This window comes from Nyctibius grandis, chromosome 4, assembly GCF_013368605.1.
Source record: "Nyctibius grandis isolate bNycGra1 chromosome 4, bNycGra1.pri, whole genome shotgun sequence".
Taxonomy (NCBI): Eukaryota; Metazoa; Chordata; class Aves; order Nyctibiiformes; family Nyctibiidae; genus Nyctibius; species Nyctibius grandis.
Genome location: NC_090661.1, coordinates 9035754 through 9050867, shown reverse-complemented (window position 1 = coordinate 9050867; position 15114 = coordinate 9035754). Strand labels below are relative to the sequence as shown.

General features: G+C 39.6%; 1 protein-coding gene across 1 annotated transcript in view; it reads right to left on the bottom strand.

The window, feature by feature from the left end:
- Positions 1–15114, bottom strand: part of KIAA1549L (KIAA1549 like) — a 134519-nt gene that overhangs the window by 53710 nt on the left and 65695 nt on the right. Inside the window, exons 7-12 of the mRNA XM_068399893.1 lie at positions 13197–13416; positions 12002–12135; positions 9410–9572; positions 6178–6237; positions 4442–4593; positions 2763–2934 (exon numbers count right to left, since the gene is read on the bottom strand). Of these exons, the coding sequence (XP_068255994.1) occupies positions 2763–2934; positions 4442–4593; positions 6178–6237; positions 9410–9572; positions 12002–12135; positions 13197–13416 (901 nt within the window). The remainder of the gene's footprint in view (positions 1–2762; positions 2935–4441; positions 4594–6177; positions 6238–9409; positions 9573–12001; positions 12136–13196; positions 13417–15114) is intronic.

Here is a 15114-nt window from a genome sequence, read left to right as displayed (position 1 = left end):
TATATTGATAATGGCACCAGGAAAAGGGTACATTTCAGAAATGCAGTGATGCTAAAACATTTTAGATTCTATTTTATCAGAATAAAGTCTCTTCAACTTGTATACATATGAGAGGTCCTCCTGTGACACATCCTCAGTTCTCTCATTTAATTTATTTCTGGAAAAACATCAGATAATCTCCTTATGATACTGAATTTTGTTTTAGTGAAATATTTTGTGGACTTCACCATGCTATCTCTATTTTCCTATGCCACTGGTTGCTGGCATGGACAGGCAATTGTGAGAATACCAGCATAAAGCAGCCTTTCCCATTTCCTAGGGGACTAGCGCTTTCAAATGTCATTGAGTTTATTAGCTGTCAGAGGCACTCAGCATCTTTCAGGATCAGACTTCAAATGCATACCATTGTTCAGCAGCACTTACAAAAGCCAGCTGAAAGTCTGTCTGAAGCTTGAGCTTATTTGCTTTGTAGATCTACAACTGGAAAGCCAGTGTAGTTTACTGGGTGATGTAGGAACAGCACCATTAGGTACATCCCTTGCACACAGTGTAACATGCTTACAGACTGTCCAAAAAGCCAGGCTAAAGCCTGTCAAGGTTCACTTTGCAACGGGCTTGCGTAATTCTAAACTATTGACTTTGGACATTTAGTTTGCGGATGAAAGGGCTGTGGGGAAGGAAATCGAATCTGAATTTTATCAGATAACAGTAATTATAATTATAGATTGCTGTTGTGGGAGCAGCAAGCAATTGTTGAAAAATTATAATTATTCTTTCTAGGGAACACAGAAGAAACAATGACCTTACAGCTAATAGGACAAACATTTAGGAATCCTGGTTTACATTTTTAATTCAGTTACCAGCTTCCAATATGACCTTGAGTAAGTCAATCCATGGTTCATTCAACTCAATAAGCCTTCATTTTGCTATAACTCAGTCCCTCACTTATAAAAAAGGAACATGCATATTTTTTGTTATTATTCATCTGTCTTGTCTAACCAGCCTGTGAGCTCCCGAGGGTAGATGTCTTTTCTTACTGCATTTTGGTACAGAACTTTTCATTCTGCTGTAACAGAAATTATAATGAGTAAAAATGAAGTGCACACAAAGTATTTTCTTTGGGAATACGCAGACAGACTACAAATACCATGCCCAAAATGTAAGAAATGGATTTTTTTTCTGTAATAAGGTATAAAGATAGTTCTATCTCCTACATTTCAAGTATTCTAGCTTCAGAATCTCAGTTACCCAGGGTCATAATTTCAATTTCTGTGTATTCTCTTCTTACAGTGTTCTGTGCATATTTAACTTGCACAAAAATCTACAGATGAACAAAGCTGCCTTATCAGACTATGGAAGTACAAAGTTAGATCATGAGCAGATGTCATATAATTACCGAAATACCCATATAAATCACAAAACTGCACAAAGAGATAGAAAACTGCTATGTATTATCTATAGCTGCTTTAGTAAAAATTACATTAAAGAAGTATTCTCATGGAAAACAAAGTCATTCAGAATTTAAATACTAGACTTTATGGTTGCAGGAATGGAGATCCCTGGTTTTAGTCCAGTTAAAGTCAGTATCAGACCCTGATCAAATCAAGGATCAGTTACAGTATATAGTGCATTCTCTGGAAATTATATCATACTTTATTCTTCTAACTCAATCATATGTTTATAGCTGATACATCAATTACTTATTACAGTGGTTCTTTCTTTTCCTATCACCATTTCATGTAATTATTTCAATATCACTGCTCCTTCAGTCAGAAATAATGGCATCAGGGAGTTGCATTTTATATGCTGTTTAGCCAGTAAAGAGATCCAGTACAGAAGTCCACTATATAATTTTAAGTCCATCTGGATAAACACCTTGGCGAAGTGGAGAGATGCAGTTAGCTAAAGGCATCAGTTCATACATTAAGCTGTTCTTGCACAAAAAACCCTCCAAGCTCCACCACAGGTTTATGACTGTGTGTCAACTATACAGGAATATAAAAAAAAAACAAACTTTTTTTAAGAAAACAGCTGTGCCCACAATCACTCAGTAACTGATGCACGTCTTAAGAGAAATTTGAAAACATTTTACTTTTCAAGAACAGATTACTTTTCTGGCCACATTATTCTGAATGATGCTACCATATCTTGAATCTGAAAACTGCCCATACACATAAGTAGTTCTGTCCAACTTGATTTTTCCGATTTGTATCTAAACAGCATCTTTAACAACCACGTGGTACATTTTATGTTCTTGGTGAAAAAGATTATAAAAAATAATATAGATTATTTCTATCTCAAAGGAATTATTTTGAACAAGTCAAAAATAAGGGACATCTTGATAGCCCCCACATTTTACTTTGGGCTAAGTTATTTGAATAGCAATTTAGCCCCAGCAGTCATTAGCCTGTGGTGTCATGGTTTCATTAGCATCAGAATTAATTCTGACTTTACAGTTTCATAAAGTTGTTCAGTTCATAGAACTGCATGTGTGTAAAATTAGTTGTACAGTAGAGTTTAGACTGATTGGCTAAATAACAGTCGGTATATAGCTTTGATTTACTGCGATAAAAGATTAGTCTGTCTTCCATAGGAAAAAGAGCAGCCTGGCTTAAGCAGCTGCTCAGAAAGGTGCAGCGGAAATTTCTGTGTGATCAATGGAGGTTCCCCACACCTACACTGATGTTTTCACAAAGAAAGAACAAAAAATAAAAGAGAAGAAATAAAGGACTAAACCACAGAATTTTTAAAAGAACTCTTACGATCAGCTTGAACTTGAATAACGTAACCTAGTGTCAAGGCCATCCGCTGGGAGTCAACAGTACTCAAAATTTTCGCAGCTGCTGTGCCCAGCAAAGGTTTCCCGTTGTATAAAGTATAGTATGTCAGTTCAGCCGGCTCCTTGGGTCCTGGAATACGTTGGATTTTTACCATCTTTCAGGGAAAAAAAAATAAAAAAAAAAAAAAAAAAAGAAAATGAGAGAAAAAGAGAAATAAACAGTGTTTGTATTATAGCACTGCAAAGACTGCCAGGAGTTACTTGAAGGCAGTGCACACAGGGAACTCCTTAAAGACCACAGATAAGCATAAGCTCCATGCAAACATTCTCACAGGATCAGAGCTTCTCCCCTTCGTAGCCTAGGCTATTAAGATTGGTGAGGACTGACTGCTGCCTTAAAAATTTTTAAACATAATCCTAAGGTAAAATCCTATACTAAGAAAAGCATGCAGTACAAAGGAGGGAAGGATCAAATGCTTGGACATTACAGTCCTCTGTAAAGAGGAAATTCTTAAAATCTGTCCTAATATTGAAAATTATACTTTACTGGCACCTTGCAGTTGAAAAATTCCCTTGCGTTTTACTTCTGTACTCTTCTATACTATTATTTTTGATCCCAGGCTGACAATAAAGAGAACCATGCTTTTTTCATTTTATTCTGCAGAACACTGGTAGAATTTTTACACTGTACCTCTGTCTTTCCTGAGAGTAGAGGAAGTGTCAAATGCCTCTAATGATGAGGGGGAAAAAAAAAAAAAAAAAAAAAAGGAGTTTTGTGATTCTTCTCCATTATGTTATTGACTAAAATATGTCCTGTTTTAACGGAAAATTTTACAAACGTTCATAGTTTTGGCAAGTGAAAACGTGTTCCGTCTTTTAAATTCTTCCAGTGGGAAAACACACAAAATTGTGGGCAAACGAGAAAAGTAGTAATTTGGTTTTATATCTCACAACAAGCAATTCTTGAAAAACATCATGTAATTAAAAAAAAAAAAAATAACTTGTCATGCAATTTTTGAAGACAGATCTGCTTTAAATCCCCCACAACTAACATCAGTTGGCTACATTAGTGAGAAAACAAAATACAATCATTTCAAATACTGAATGGGAAGTGTTGCTAAATAAGAGAAAGATGATTAATTAATTACTCAGGACTGAAATGTCTACTTCATAATGTGATCTGTGGCCACATGATTTGATGACTAACTCTGTATAAAGACTGCTTAATACATTTTTTTTCAACAAAAAGAAAAAAGAAGTTCTAGCTTTATTGAGTTACCTAGGAAGGAAGACCTAGGAAACCTTTTTGTAATTTAGGAACAAAAGCCTGGAACTCTTCATTATGCTGAATACGAGACTTTATGCTAAAATACGTACTTTGTACCAATCCTCATAGCAACCAAAGAGAAAATGTTTATTAACACTGATTAACTAATGATGATTTCTAGAAGATGAGAGGCATGCAAACGTGGCTGACTTCAAAAAAAAAAAAATTAGTAATGCCATGCATTTTGCGCTCACTGCTTTGGTATTTGTGAAAAAGATACGAAATCTCAACCCTGTTACGCACGTGTTTTCCCCACACCAACTGAGACAGGACGCATGCAAACAAAGCCCTTTTTTCAACACATCTCCAGGCACAACCAATGTCGCATTGACCACCTGCACGGTGTAGCTGCCCACAGTAGTGGCACGTTTGAAGCGTCTTCCTTGCTGATGGGACATCATAAACAGCGGGGCCAAACGCTGCTCCATTAACCTTGCAAAGCTCTGATTGTTCAGTCCCAGTAATGCAATATCAACCCCTTGAATAACTGTGGGAATGGAGAAAATCACACATCAGTACATTTTAGACGGACAGATAAAGTAACACGTAGGCTGCAGAGCAGTTTGGGATAGGGACGTACAAACTAGCTTAGAAGAAAAATAACTGGACACTGTTACACCCCCTCAGTAATTCCCAATGGACATATAATGTGCTTCTGTTTCAGCTCCTGCACTGTTCTTCTCAGATAATGTCAACGATGTGTCAGAGAATAAAATCCTCCAAAAATGTTCTTAGGCCTTCAGTTTACCAAAATGTCTCTGACCTAATCTATGATCTTCAATATAAAAAGTAAGTGAAAACCTATTTGAGAGCTGCCAATTTTTATGCTTATCACCAGATGCTCCGTCAACTAAGCAACAGTTTTTCATCCTGCAGTTTTGAATTCTGAAGTTAGAATTTTGTCCAATTTGGTTTGAAACAAAATACCATATGGTTGAGAGCACTGAAAACCGAATAAACATTTCCTAAGTAAAAACGAATGTAAAATTGAAAAGACACTGAATTTACATAAAGTTCAAATAAGTGATATTGCATGTTAATTTAATTCACACAACTGTATGTTTTTTCAATATTATTTAAAAAAATCTTTTGGGGCCACCATGATTTTTTTGAAAACACTGTTTCCATTGTAATTTTAATACTCCACTACAGCAAGTGCATAAAGGCAAGAAATGGCATACTGAGTTCATGGGGTCCAAAAGGAGAGTAACGGTACCACTCCCTTCAGAGGATCATCATCTCTGCATAACCTTATTTTTAATCTCAAAATCTCTCTCTCAGGTACCAAATCACAGCGGCTGTTGGAAGCAGAGCGTAGAATTTAATCCATTTCATGTCAGGCTCCTTTTCTCTTGCTCTCATGAGCATTAAACAGTTCCACATACAGTCACACTGATACACACCAATTAGAAAGGTTTTGGTATCTACTCACTCAAAGATATCTGGGGGAAAGGGTCTATGTCTTGCCCAGTTATCACTTCTACAGTCAAAATGATTGTGAATGAGAATGTGATGCCAATGAAATTACTGTGATAAAACAAGTATTTTGAAGCCTAATAGCATTCTCTGCACCTTGTTTTCCACCAACAGAAAGTTATGTGCTTAATGCTTCAGGTGAAGGATGCAAAAATTCCTGGACGCAGAGTCAGCAAATCATAACAAACTTCCTCAGTTTAACAGATCACCCTTCTTCCTGGGTTATGTCTACAAGCCTCTCTTGATTTCAGATTTAAATCCAAGTCCCAGGTGAGGGGGGAAAAAAAAAAAAAAAAAAAAGCCCTATTTGTGTTTTAAAACTCTAAGAAGATAATGCTGCTCTCAGAAGTGCTTAAACCAAAGTGGCATAAACTCTGAGGTGAGTGTTGGACACAGGAGACATCTCTGTTCAAGATGATGAATCGCAGTTATGCCCCCGAGTAACATTAAATACATTTGCCCACTTGAATGCAGGAAGGTTCAGTGGGCAGCCACTTGTTTCTGTGTAAAATTACTGCACCAATGTGTTTATATAATTGAGCACTAAAAATTATTATCTGAAGTGCATGGAGAAGGGAAGGAGATTAAAAAGTACCTGTTATCACCCAGTAGTCTCTAGTTGACTCTGAGACATCAAGGTTTGGATACTCCAAAGCTTTAAAATAAAAGTTTAAATTATGTCATAATATTCCAACATCCTACACATTATACATCCCAAAACTATTTGGTTAACCAGACACTGATTAATAAAATTGAACTATTGCCCAGGAGGAGTTCTAGAGGCATAACTTTCAGGATTGCAATTTCTCTCTGAAAAAGGACATCAAGTGCAAACAGTATAGGCGCTGCCGTACAACGTAGAACATACATCTTCTGTTGCCAAAATATTGGCTGGTACATTGTCTGGCGCAAAGCCCAGGATTGCCCATTACTGAAAATGGTGTGTAATATGCGCGTGTCTATGTTACATACATTCCTGCTGCTGTATCTCTGTGAGTAATCTCCTGGGGAAAACAAGATTACATTCTATGGTGATTCTGTGACTTAATCCTTACTTAACCCAGACCACCATTTTAACCTAAAATAATACTAAAATAAACCAGGATCAGATTCCACCACTCACAAAGTGCAATTCCACATGAATTACAAACAAGACTAACGAAACTGTGAACACACCTTAGAGCATGGCACTCTCACTCTGCGCCATTTAAGGTGTTACTACCATATGTGTTTACACCTGTGAGAACCTGGTGTTTGCTGTTTTGATGCCTTTTGTTAGCTTTTCCATCTCCAAAGTGCATTAGGCTGTAAAGCTCAATATGCTGCTAATTCATTACACAGCTCAGCATTTTTTCAATAGATTTATGCAACGTGGAAAGCATTAATACTTGGAACTTCATTCAGAAAACATCCGTGCCTTGCACGTTGATACACTGCTAGTGAGTTACCTTGATTTTTAAACTCCAGAGTGGATGAAATAATAAACATTGCAAAGCATCTGATTATGCACAGTAACTGCTTTTGAGGAGGGATTTCACGGTGTGTCCTGAGCTGTGCATTTCCACAACAGACTGCGAAGGCTCTGGAGGAGCCACAGGAGTCCACTGGGAAATAACACACTCTGAGAACAGCAGCAGTATTTGTTTGATAAACTGAAACAACTGCAATGCCACATGAATAAGCATCAAACACTTTTCAAAGTGAACATTTTCACAAGACTCGCTATCAGTATGAAGCCATAAACACTACGAGCACATTAAGTTCATGAGTTTGTAGTATACCTGCTGCGCTGGGAATAAAACCAAGAACCCCAAAATGAAATATAAACCATTAGTTGTTAAAGGAGCACTAGCTAAAGACTTTATCAGGTCAGTTCATCATGTGCGGGGATCAGCAGAGAACTGCAATACCACAGGAGACTCTTACTGTGTGACAAATGGCTTTCACAGCTCTTGACTACCAAGCACACACCTGTGTTGCCCTTGTGAGAAGCACCACAATCCTTTTCCTATGCAACAGGCCTAATTTGGAGGCCAAACACATGAACTGAGCACAGCCATCATCAAAACTTCCTTGGGCTTTCTCCTGGTGCTCCTGGATGCACTGTGAAGACAAGTCCTGCACACAGGACACTCCTTGGACAGGCTCACCCACCAGCCACAAAAAAGGAAGGAGCCTGTCTCATGATGAATGGTCAATATTGCTTCCTAGGTGCCCAAGCACACCCTTTGTCAACAGCCTCCCTCCATCTCCCCTTGCCTGTGGAAAGACTTGGTGAAAATGCAAGCCTACCCTGAGACACGTCTCTTACCCTGTGATGGAAAGTCTGATTAAAAAGCGCACTAAAGCAGCGCAAGAACTCATCATTGGGCAGTTTCACCTATTAGTTTGCAAATATCCGATTTAGACAGGTAATGCCTCAAGAATAACATACGCTCCTCCTTTTTCAAGGATTTGCACAATCCCCAGAGTTAGCTGTGACTCCTGACTGCCTCGCATCGGAGGGTGACCACTTACCCCACAGACAACAGAGTACTCTTTGTGCAAGTAACTGATGAAGAACTGCACAAGATAATTACTCTGCTGTTGGGCCATTTGCAAATAAAATGGACTGACAAAAAAAGTAACTTGTGTTTTCCCCAGTCCTCACTTTCCAGCAGCCTGGTTCTGCTTTTTCTTAGAATCAGAAAATGAACAAGCACCTTAATTTTACTTAAAGCTACAAATCCACTCAGTTCAATGTTCTGATCATAAAGACATTTGGCTCTATCCTTATGTGCCCGATTATTTCAATACTTAGGAAATGAAAAATTACAAACTACTCCATCACTGGTTTAGCCTTAACAGTGAGTTTGATAGCTACCAGAATCTTAACCAGATCTTTACTGGTATTTGAGAAAAGTATTTAAAATTTAACAAGCATCTCATGAAGATTTACACACAGTGAGATCAGCTGAAACCTGCCCTTCTTCAACCAGAGTCCATTACCATGCACTGACATACCCAGCATGTCCCTGTCTCCTCTCACTTCCAGCGAACGGATAACCCAGCACTACGCTGAGCTTAATTTCACGTACTAAGTTTAACAAGCAGATTAAACAGAAACCCCCATGACTAAATGTTTTGTCCTTTTATTCATTTTAGAGAAAATAGTATGCAGGGTCAGAGAGCACATATGCCACACAGGCTGCTCACACACAGCTTTCTCTCGCTCTCTACACCCCTGACTCTTTGTAACAATTGAAATGCAAGCAAATTATTGACACTAAAGTGCTTAGACCACATTTTAAACTGAGGATGAAGTTCAACTAATACACCAGCAACTTTTTAAATGGAGAAACGTAGATAGAGCTCACCCACTGCCCCATCACACACTCAAAGCATGGTCCCCAGCCCTGGGACTGGAGCAAGCACCAGGGGCTGAGTCTTCTGCTGAAGTAAAGGGCAACGCTGAAGATGAACTTCATGTGCTGTGCTAAGTTTTTCTGAAGTAGAGCATTGGGGAAATTCTGTGATTTGTTTTACATAAAACTACAATTTTATTTTGTTTGGAACCTGGCATAGCCATTTTTTTATTAATGACAGCATATATGTGTTTTTCTTAATTATCTGCCAGTGTTTCTAGCAGCTGAAGTAAACACTGAACCCAGAACCCCCCACCTAATCCCCCCCCTCTATTTTTTTGTTAAAAAAAAAAATGTTTAAAAAGCAGTCAGAAAAAGCACCTACAATCTGTGAGCTTGATGACAAAGCTTATGGTCCTTGCAAAGCAGAAGCCCGACGCTGGCTAATCTTAAGGAGCTGTGTGCTGGGAAGCGCATACTTACATTCTGCAATGGTGAGAGGTGGGTAGGTTAGATAGAAACCCACCAGCTCAGCTGACAGCTGATTAAGAAGGTTGCTGGAAATAGTGCCATTTAGAGTTGTGCTTTCATTGTTTACTACATAAAACAGAGTGACAGCTTGGGAGACATTGGAGGTGTTCAAAATCTGAAACAGAGGTAAAGAAGTAATGCATAGCTGTGTTTCAGCTCAGTTGGGAGGAAAAAAAAAAAAACAAACACAAAAAACCACCACACAACACAAAAAAAAAGTCCCAAAACCAGTGCAAACAAACTGGGAAGAAGTTAACTTGAACAATGGATTAGAAACAGCTCACTCAACATGACTGTGTACTTAAAGTTTGTGATACTTTAATTCCTACTTTAGCACATGCAGAGTTACTGGAGGATAGCAGCAGGCAGAAAAGGTACAGGCAGGACTGAAAATATTTTTCCCTGTTTTTTACAAGGAAATGTAAGATGAGGGAGAGGATGCTTATCAGAAAAAAGTGTTCAGTATTTGATGCAGAGGAATTAGGCCTGTATGTCTTGCTCTCTTTGCTGCCTTCCTAGCACAGTTATCTAGACCTACACCTTTTCCATATGAAATAAAGGGATATCATTTCTTTTCTTTTCCTAGCATCATACGATTACCGGCTCCTCTCTCCACTTCAGCTCTGTGCCAGTCTCTTCCTGAGCCCAAATCTGATGACTGCATTTAAGGACCTATTCTATTTAGTAAGGACTGGATCAGGTCCTCAAACACCAGTTTTATGCAGAAAGCAAACAGGTGAAGGCAGGGCAGGAATGGAAAAAACACGTTTTCTCAGAAAACTTATGCCCTAGGACAAGAGTGATGGTTTTTTGGTTACTGATACTGTAGGTATGGCCAACAGCATTCAGCATTCTTGAATGTTATTTAAATACCCCATTTTTATGATTTGGATCACTAAGTAAAAACATAAAACATGGTATAATAAAAGCATCAGAAGAAGAGTTCAAGGTCAGACCAAAGGTCTGCCTGGCTGACGTCCACTTACAAATGGCTGGGAACAGATGGTTGGAGAATGAGCACAGGGCAAGAGGAGAGGACTCTTTTCCACAACGTATGGTTACCCCACTCGTATGGTCTGAGCCATAAATTATATGCTTGGGTATAAAAAGGGTTGATGACTTTTTCTTCTGTATGTTTGGCCAATTGCTTTTTGTAACTTCCATACTTTTTCTCCAGTTACATCTGGCCATCTTCAAGATCTTATTACCCACTGTGTGAAAGGATTTTTATTTTTATTTAAACCTGAGTAATTCTGTTATGAGAAACTCTAAATGATCACTCCTGATTCACTACACGACACATGGTTGGAGAACCACGGCCGATTTAATTTCTCCTTGCCCAGAAGTTGTTTCATGCCTTTTACCCATGTTGCTGCCATTCTCTCTTCTCTTGTAGTGCAGCAACTCCTTTTCTGAATCAGCTCTGTCTGCTCCAGAACTGTTCCTCAGTTTGTAATTAATCTAAAACTCTCATACTGTTTTCTGTTGCACTGACTTAGTCCTTTGCACGGTACTGGGACAATTTCAGAAAAATTTGTCATGAAGATCACACCCTTGAGCCTCTTACTTCCCAGTTTATATCTTGCCTCCAAGACCTCCATCCTGTCACTTCCTAAGTTGGCAATACCCACAAAACCCACAACTACCACCTTCTTCTAGGGCTCTTTACAAAATTGCCTTGGTGCTTTGTAAGATCTATGACTTCTGTGAGCAAATTAGCCACCATCAATTTCCTCTCAGCATCATGGGTCCAGCTATTGAAAAGCTTGATAATCACTTTACCTACTGCAGTAGGTCATCTCTTGCCGTGCACTTTTCTGCTTCTCTGAGCTCCTCCAGAGTTTGAACACAAGCTCACAAGAGACAGTACCAAAGTAACTAAGCAGAGCTCTGATGACCAGTTTTCTCCTTGTGGTAAGCTACATGCAAACTATTCTGAGGAGCGCGAATCCATACACAGTTTTATCACACGTCAAATACACATCATATCCCCCAGAGGATAATTTATTCCTGAAGTATGGCACAGAGCATAAGTGTGATGGCCCACTAAACATATAATGTTCTGCAAAAAGCAGGTCCTTAATAGTGAATGTGGGTCTGCGAGTGTAGAACTGGAATGCACACACACACACACACAAAAAAAAATATATTCCATTATCTTAGATCTTACAAACAGCTACAAGCGACACTATCTTTATACCTGAATAGTCTCACTAAGAGCAACTAATGTGTCAGAATAACATATTGAATAAAAAAATAAATTTGGAATAATATTTTTATATATTTTTTCTTTGAATTTCACTTAAATAATTTAACTGCAAACAGTAAAATTAAAATTCATGAGAATAACAGTAACAGTCTTCTATAAATCATGCATTTATAAGCTTTCCTGCAATAAATAAAACAATCTTATTTCAGATGAAAGCATAAACTTACTTCCATAAAGGCTATCGAAGACATTCTGTTGAAATACAAGCATACACATAGGAAAGAATAACCCAGAGAGTTTGGCAACAGGCACTGGCAAAGCACGCAACGTTGTACCTGAACTGTCAAGTTGTTGCTGGTGTTTAAGACCTTTCTTTCAGCATCCTGAAACGCTCTCTGTAACCGCTGCTCCATGGTCTGAACAAATTTGCATGACTGTATATTGTCTGTTTGACCCACAAACTGCAGCTCTGGAAAAGGAACAACGTATTTGTACGTGGACAAAATATTCTTGGCTGTGTAATCCCTGTAATGTCTGACAGCAAGATGACCAATTTACAAATTAAGCAGGTGAAAATAATGCCACATAAGATCAGTTTATGTCATTAAATCACTGCACTAAACTAGCCTTAAGACAAAATGTAAGATTTAAATTGCATTATTAGAGCTGATACTCTCCACAAACAAATGGAGATTAGTTCTGCAGTGATATATAAGATGGTAAGACCAGTTCACTGTACAAATACTTGCTCAGAGCCAGGCAGTAATTCAAATCATTCTAAACCACAATTATGCTCTTAAATCTTGCAGGTCATTTGCTCTTGCAAGACATAATCAATCGTAATACTGATTCTCATTCTGTTTGTGCTAGGAAAAATATACTTAACCAGGTAATTGCAATAAGTATGTGTATATAAACACATAAGCAAACACATAAGAAATCTTTTTACAACTGATACTTTGTTTTACAGCACGCTCTGCCCTCTCACAGCTTATACTGTTCTGCTGCACTGCAACTGCTCTGCACTGATGCTTGCTGCAGTACAGAGGCATCACACAGCAACCCTGGGTCAGATGGTGGGGATCTGAGTCAAATCCAAGGGGTCCAGCCAGAACAAAATATAAATATATGTATATATCTCTCATATAGTTGTGTTTCTCATCTGATTGTCCTCAAAAGAAATGCACAGGTTACTGCACAACCTGTCAATTAAAGTCCAATTTAATCAAACACCACGTCTTAGTCAAGCATCTTGGCGTGACCCATCCCTAATGCAATGCCACCTCATTTCACAGCAGTGCCAACAGAGGTTACAGCAGAACACCACACAGGGACAGGGATGTACTCACCAGCTGTCCTGCTTGCGCCAGGAACATCAACACATGATACCAAAGCAGGGCTTGCCCTGCCGCTGCGCTGGAGAGCAGGGGCTGAGGGAGGACAGCAAAGGGGACGAGGAGCATCGTCCCTCTGCACTGAACCCAAAACACACACACAACCCTGGGCGCGGACAGGCAGGACCTCACTCACCTGTTTTCAGCTGGAAGTGGTACGCAGGAAGGGGCTTCCACGGCAAGGCCAGGGCTGCCACGGACTGGAGATGCGGTACATGCTGTTTGATGTCTGCTGTGGCGTTGCTAATGCCGTATGCAAGAAGCCTTTCAATTACAGCAGTTGGCATAAAAACCAGTCTGCCCCGTGTGACGTAGTAACCAACGGTGACATTATTTGATTGCTCCAGGATTTCAACCTAAAACAAACAGGAAAACTTTTTTGGGGGGTATTTGTGGGGTTTTTTTTTATTATTTTGTTTGCAGTTCAACCACTATTTGATGGGACTTCTCACCCTGAATATACCTCCCTTGCAGGGTTTTTATTCTGTAATCCCCTATAAATCCTACAAGATCAGTTAGCATCATCTCAGACACAGCATTAGCAGAACTGCTCAGGGAGCTTTAGACCCAGCCCATGCAAAATGTGCCACGAATTGAGGCAGTGCAGTATTGCTACCACAGCTCACATACCTCTAATTTAGACTGGGGCTGCACTGATGTGTATATACTGGGTCATTTTACTTATGAATGTGAAAATACAGAGAATCCAGAGAACATCCAGCTCCTACTTCATACCTGAAGTTCACTGACTTTGTTCGTGTGTCTGTCATTGCAGGTTTGGAGACAGATTTTTAAAATACAAAAGTTTCCAATATTTGATTCTTCAACCTCAACTGTCGCTTCTATACTATTTTTCCTATACTGGTCTTTACTGTAAGGGTTACGGAGCACCGAAACAGGCTCCCCAGAGAGGTTGTGGAGTCTCCTTCTCTGGAGACTTTCAAGACCCGTCTGGATGCGTTCCTGTGTAACCTGCCCTAGATTGGTCCTGCTCTGGCAGGGGGGTTGGACTCTATCTCCAGAGGTCCCTTCCAACCCCTAACATTCTATGATTCTATGAGATGGTTAAGCTATCACCTATATGAGTAGAAATGACAAACCACAAGAATAAACACACTGTGAGCCAAAACATGAGTTGAGTTTTATCTCAAAATTCTGTATTTTCCAAAAAGTTTAAGCCCTGGAACTAGTCCTCCACACTAAGTTTTAGTTGTTTTCCTCCATTAGAAAAAGGCAGCTTCTCTCAGGTTTACAAAAAGGTGGGAGAATAAGTCTGACAGTTTTCATTGCTGCTGCTGCTGAGACGCAGGAATATACAATTCCCAGACTGACTAACGTCATCCAAACTTGCAGCAACAGAGCATGGGGACAAAAGTCAACCTGATGCCCTCTATTTTGAGCAAAATTACTTTTTCCTTCCCAGTGGCTTGGTAAGTATAACTCATAACAGCCTTGGACTCAGCACAAACCCCTGCCTAAGTGCACGGGAACCTGCATTGCAGCGAAGAGTACCCCAGCGATCCATCTCAGCCTTCTCTTACACGCAGCAATGCAGAAGTTCATGCAATTTAGCTGCAAAGTGATAAACATGTCTCCCTCATTTATTTTCAATAAAACGTGCTTTCTCCCTTCTCAGGATTTTCATCCCTGTGGAATTGCACTAGTCAGGTACTGAGCGGACGGACAGCAGTGACACCCCATTTACCAGCCCTGCTCTTGCAATTGATCCAGGCTGAGCACAGCAGCGCTTGGCTGAACATGAACTGGAGTCACTCCTGAGCTGCAGAGGGAGGAGGAAACTGCTGTCAGTAGTTGTTTCCCAGAACACACCAAAAACAAAGTTGCATTTCTCCCTTCTACTTCATCAAATAAAATTGCAAAAGCTTTGGAGTGGTCCTTATATGTTTAAGGCCCAGAGTGGGTGCCACCTCTGCCTGCTTTCCATAGGAAAAGCTTGATGCTCCCCTCCAAGAGGCCTTCTGCATCCAGAGACGCCACTGCTGCTGCAGTCAGCTGGGATTCTCTTGGGGGGACAGCTGTTTTGGTGAGATCAT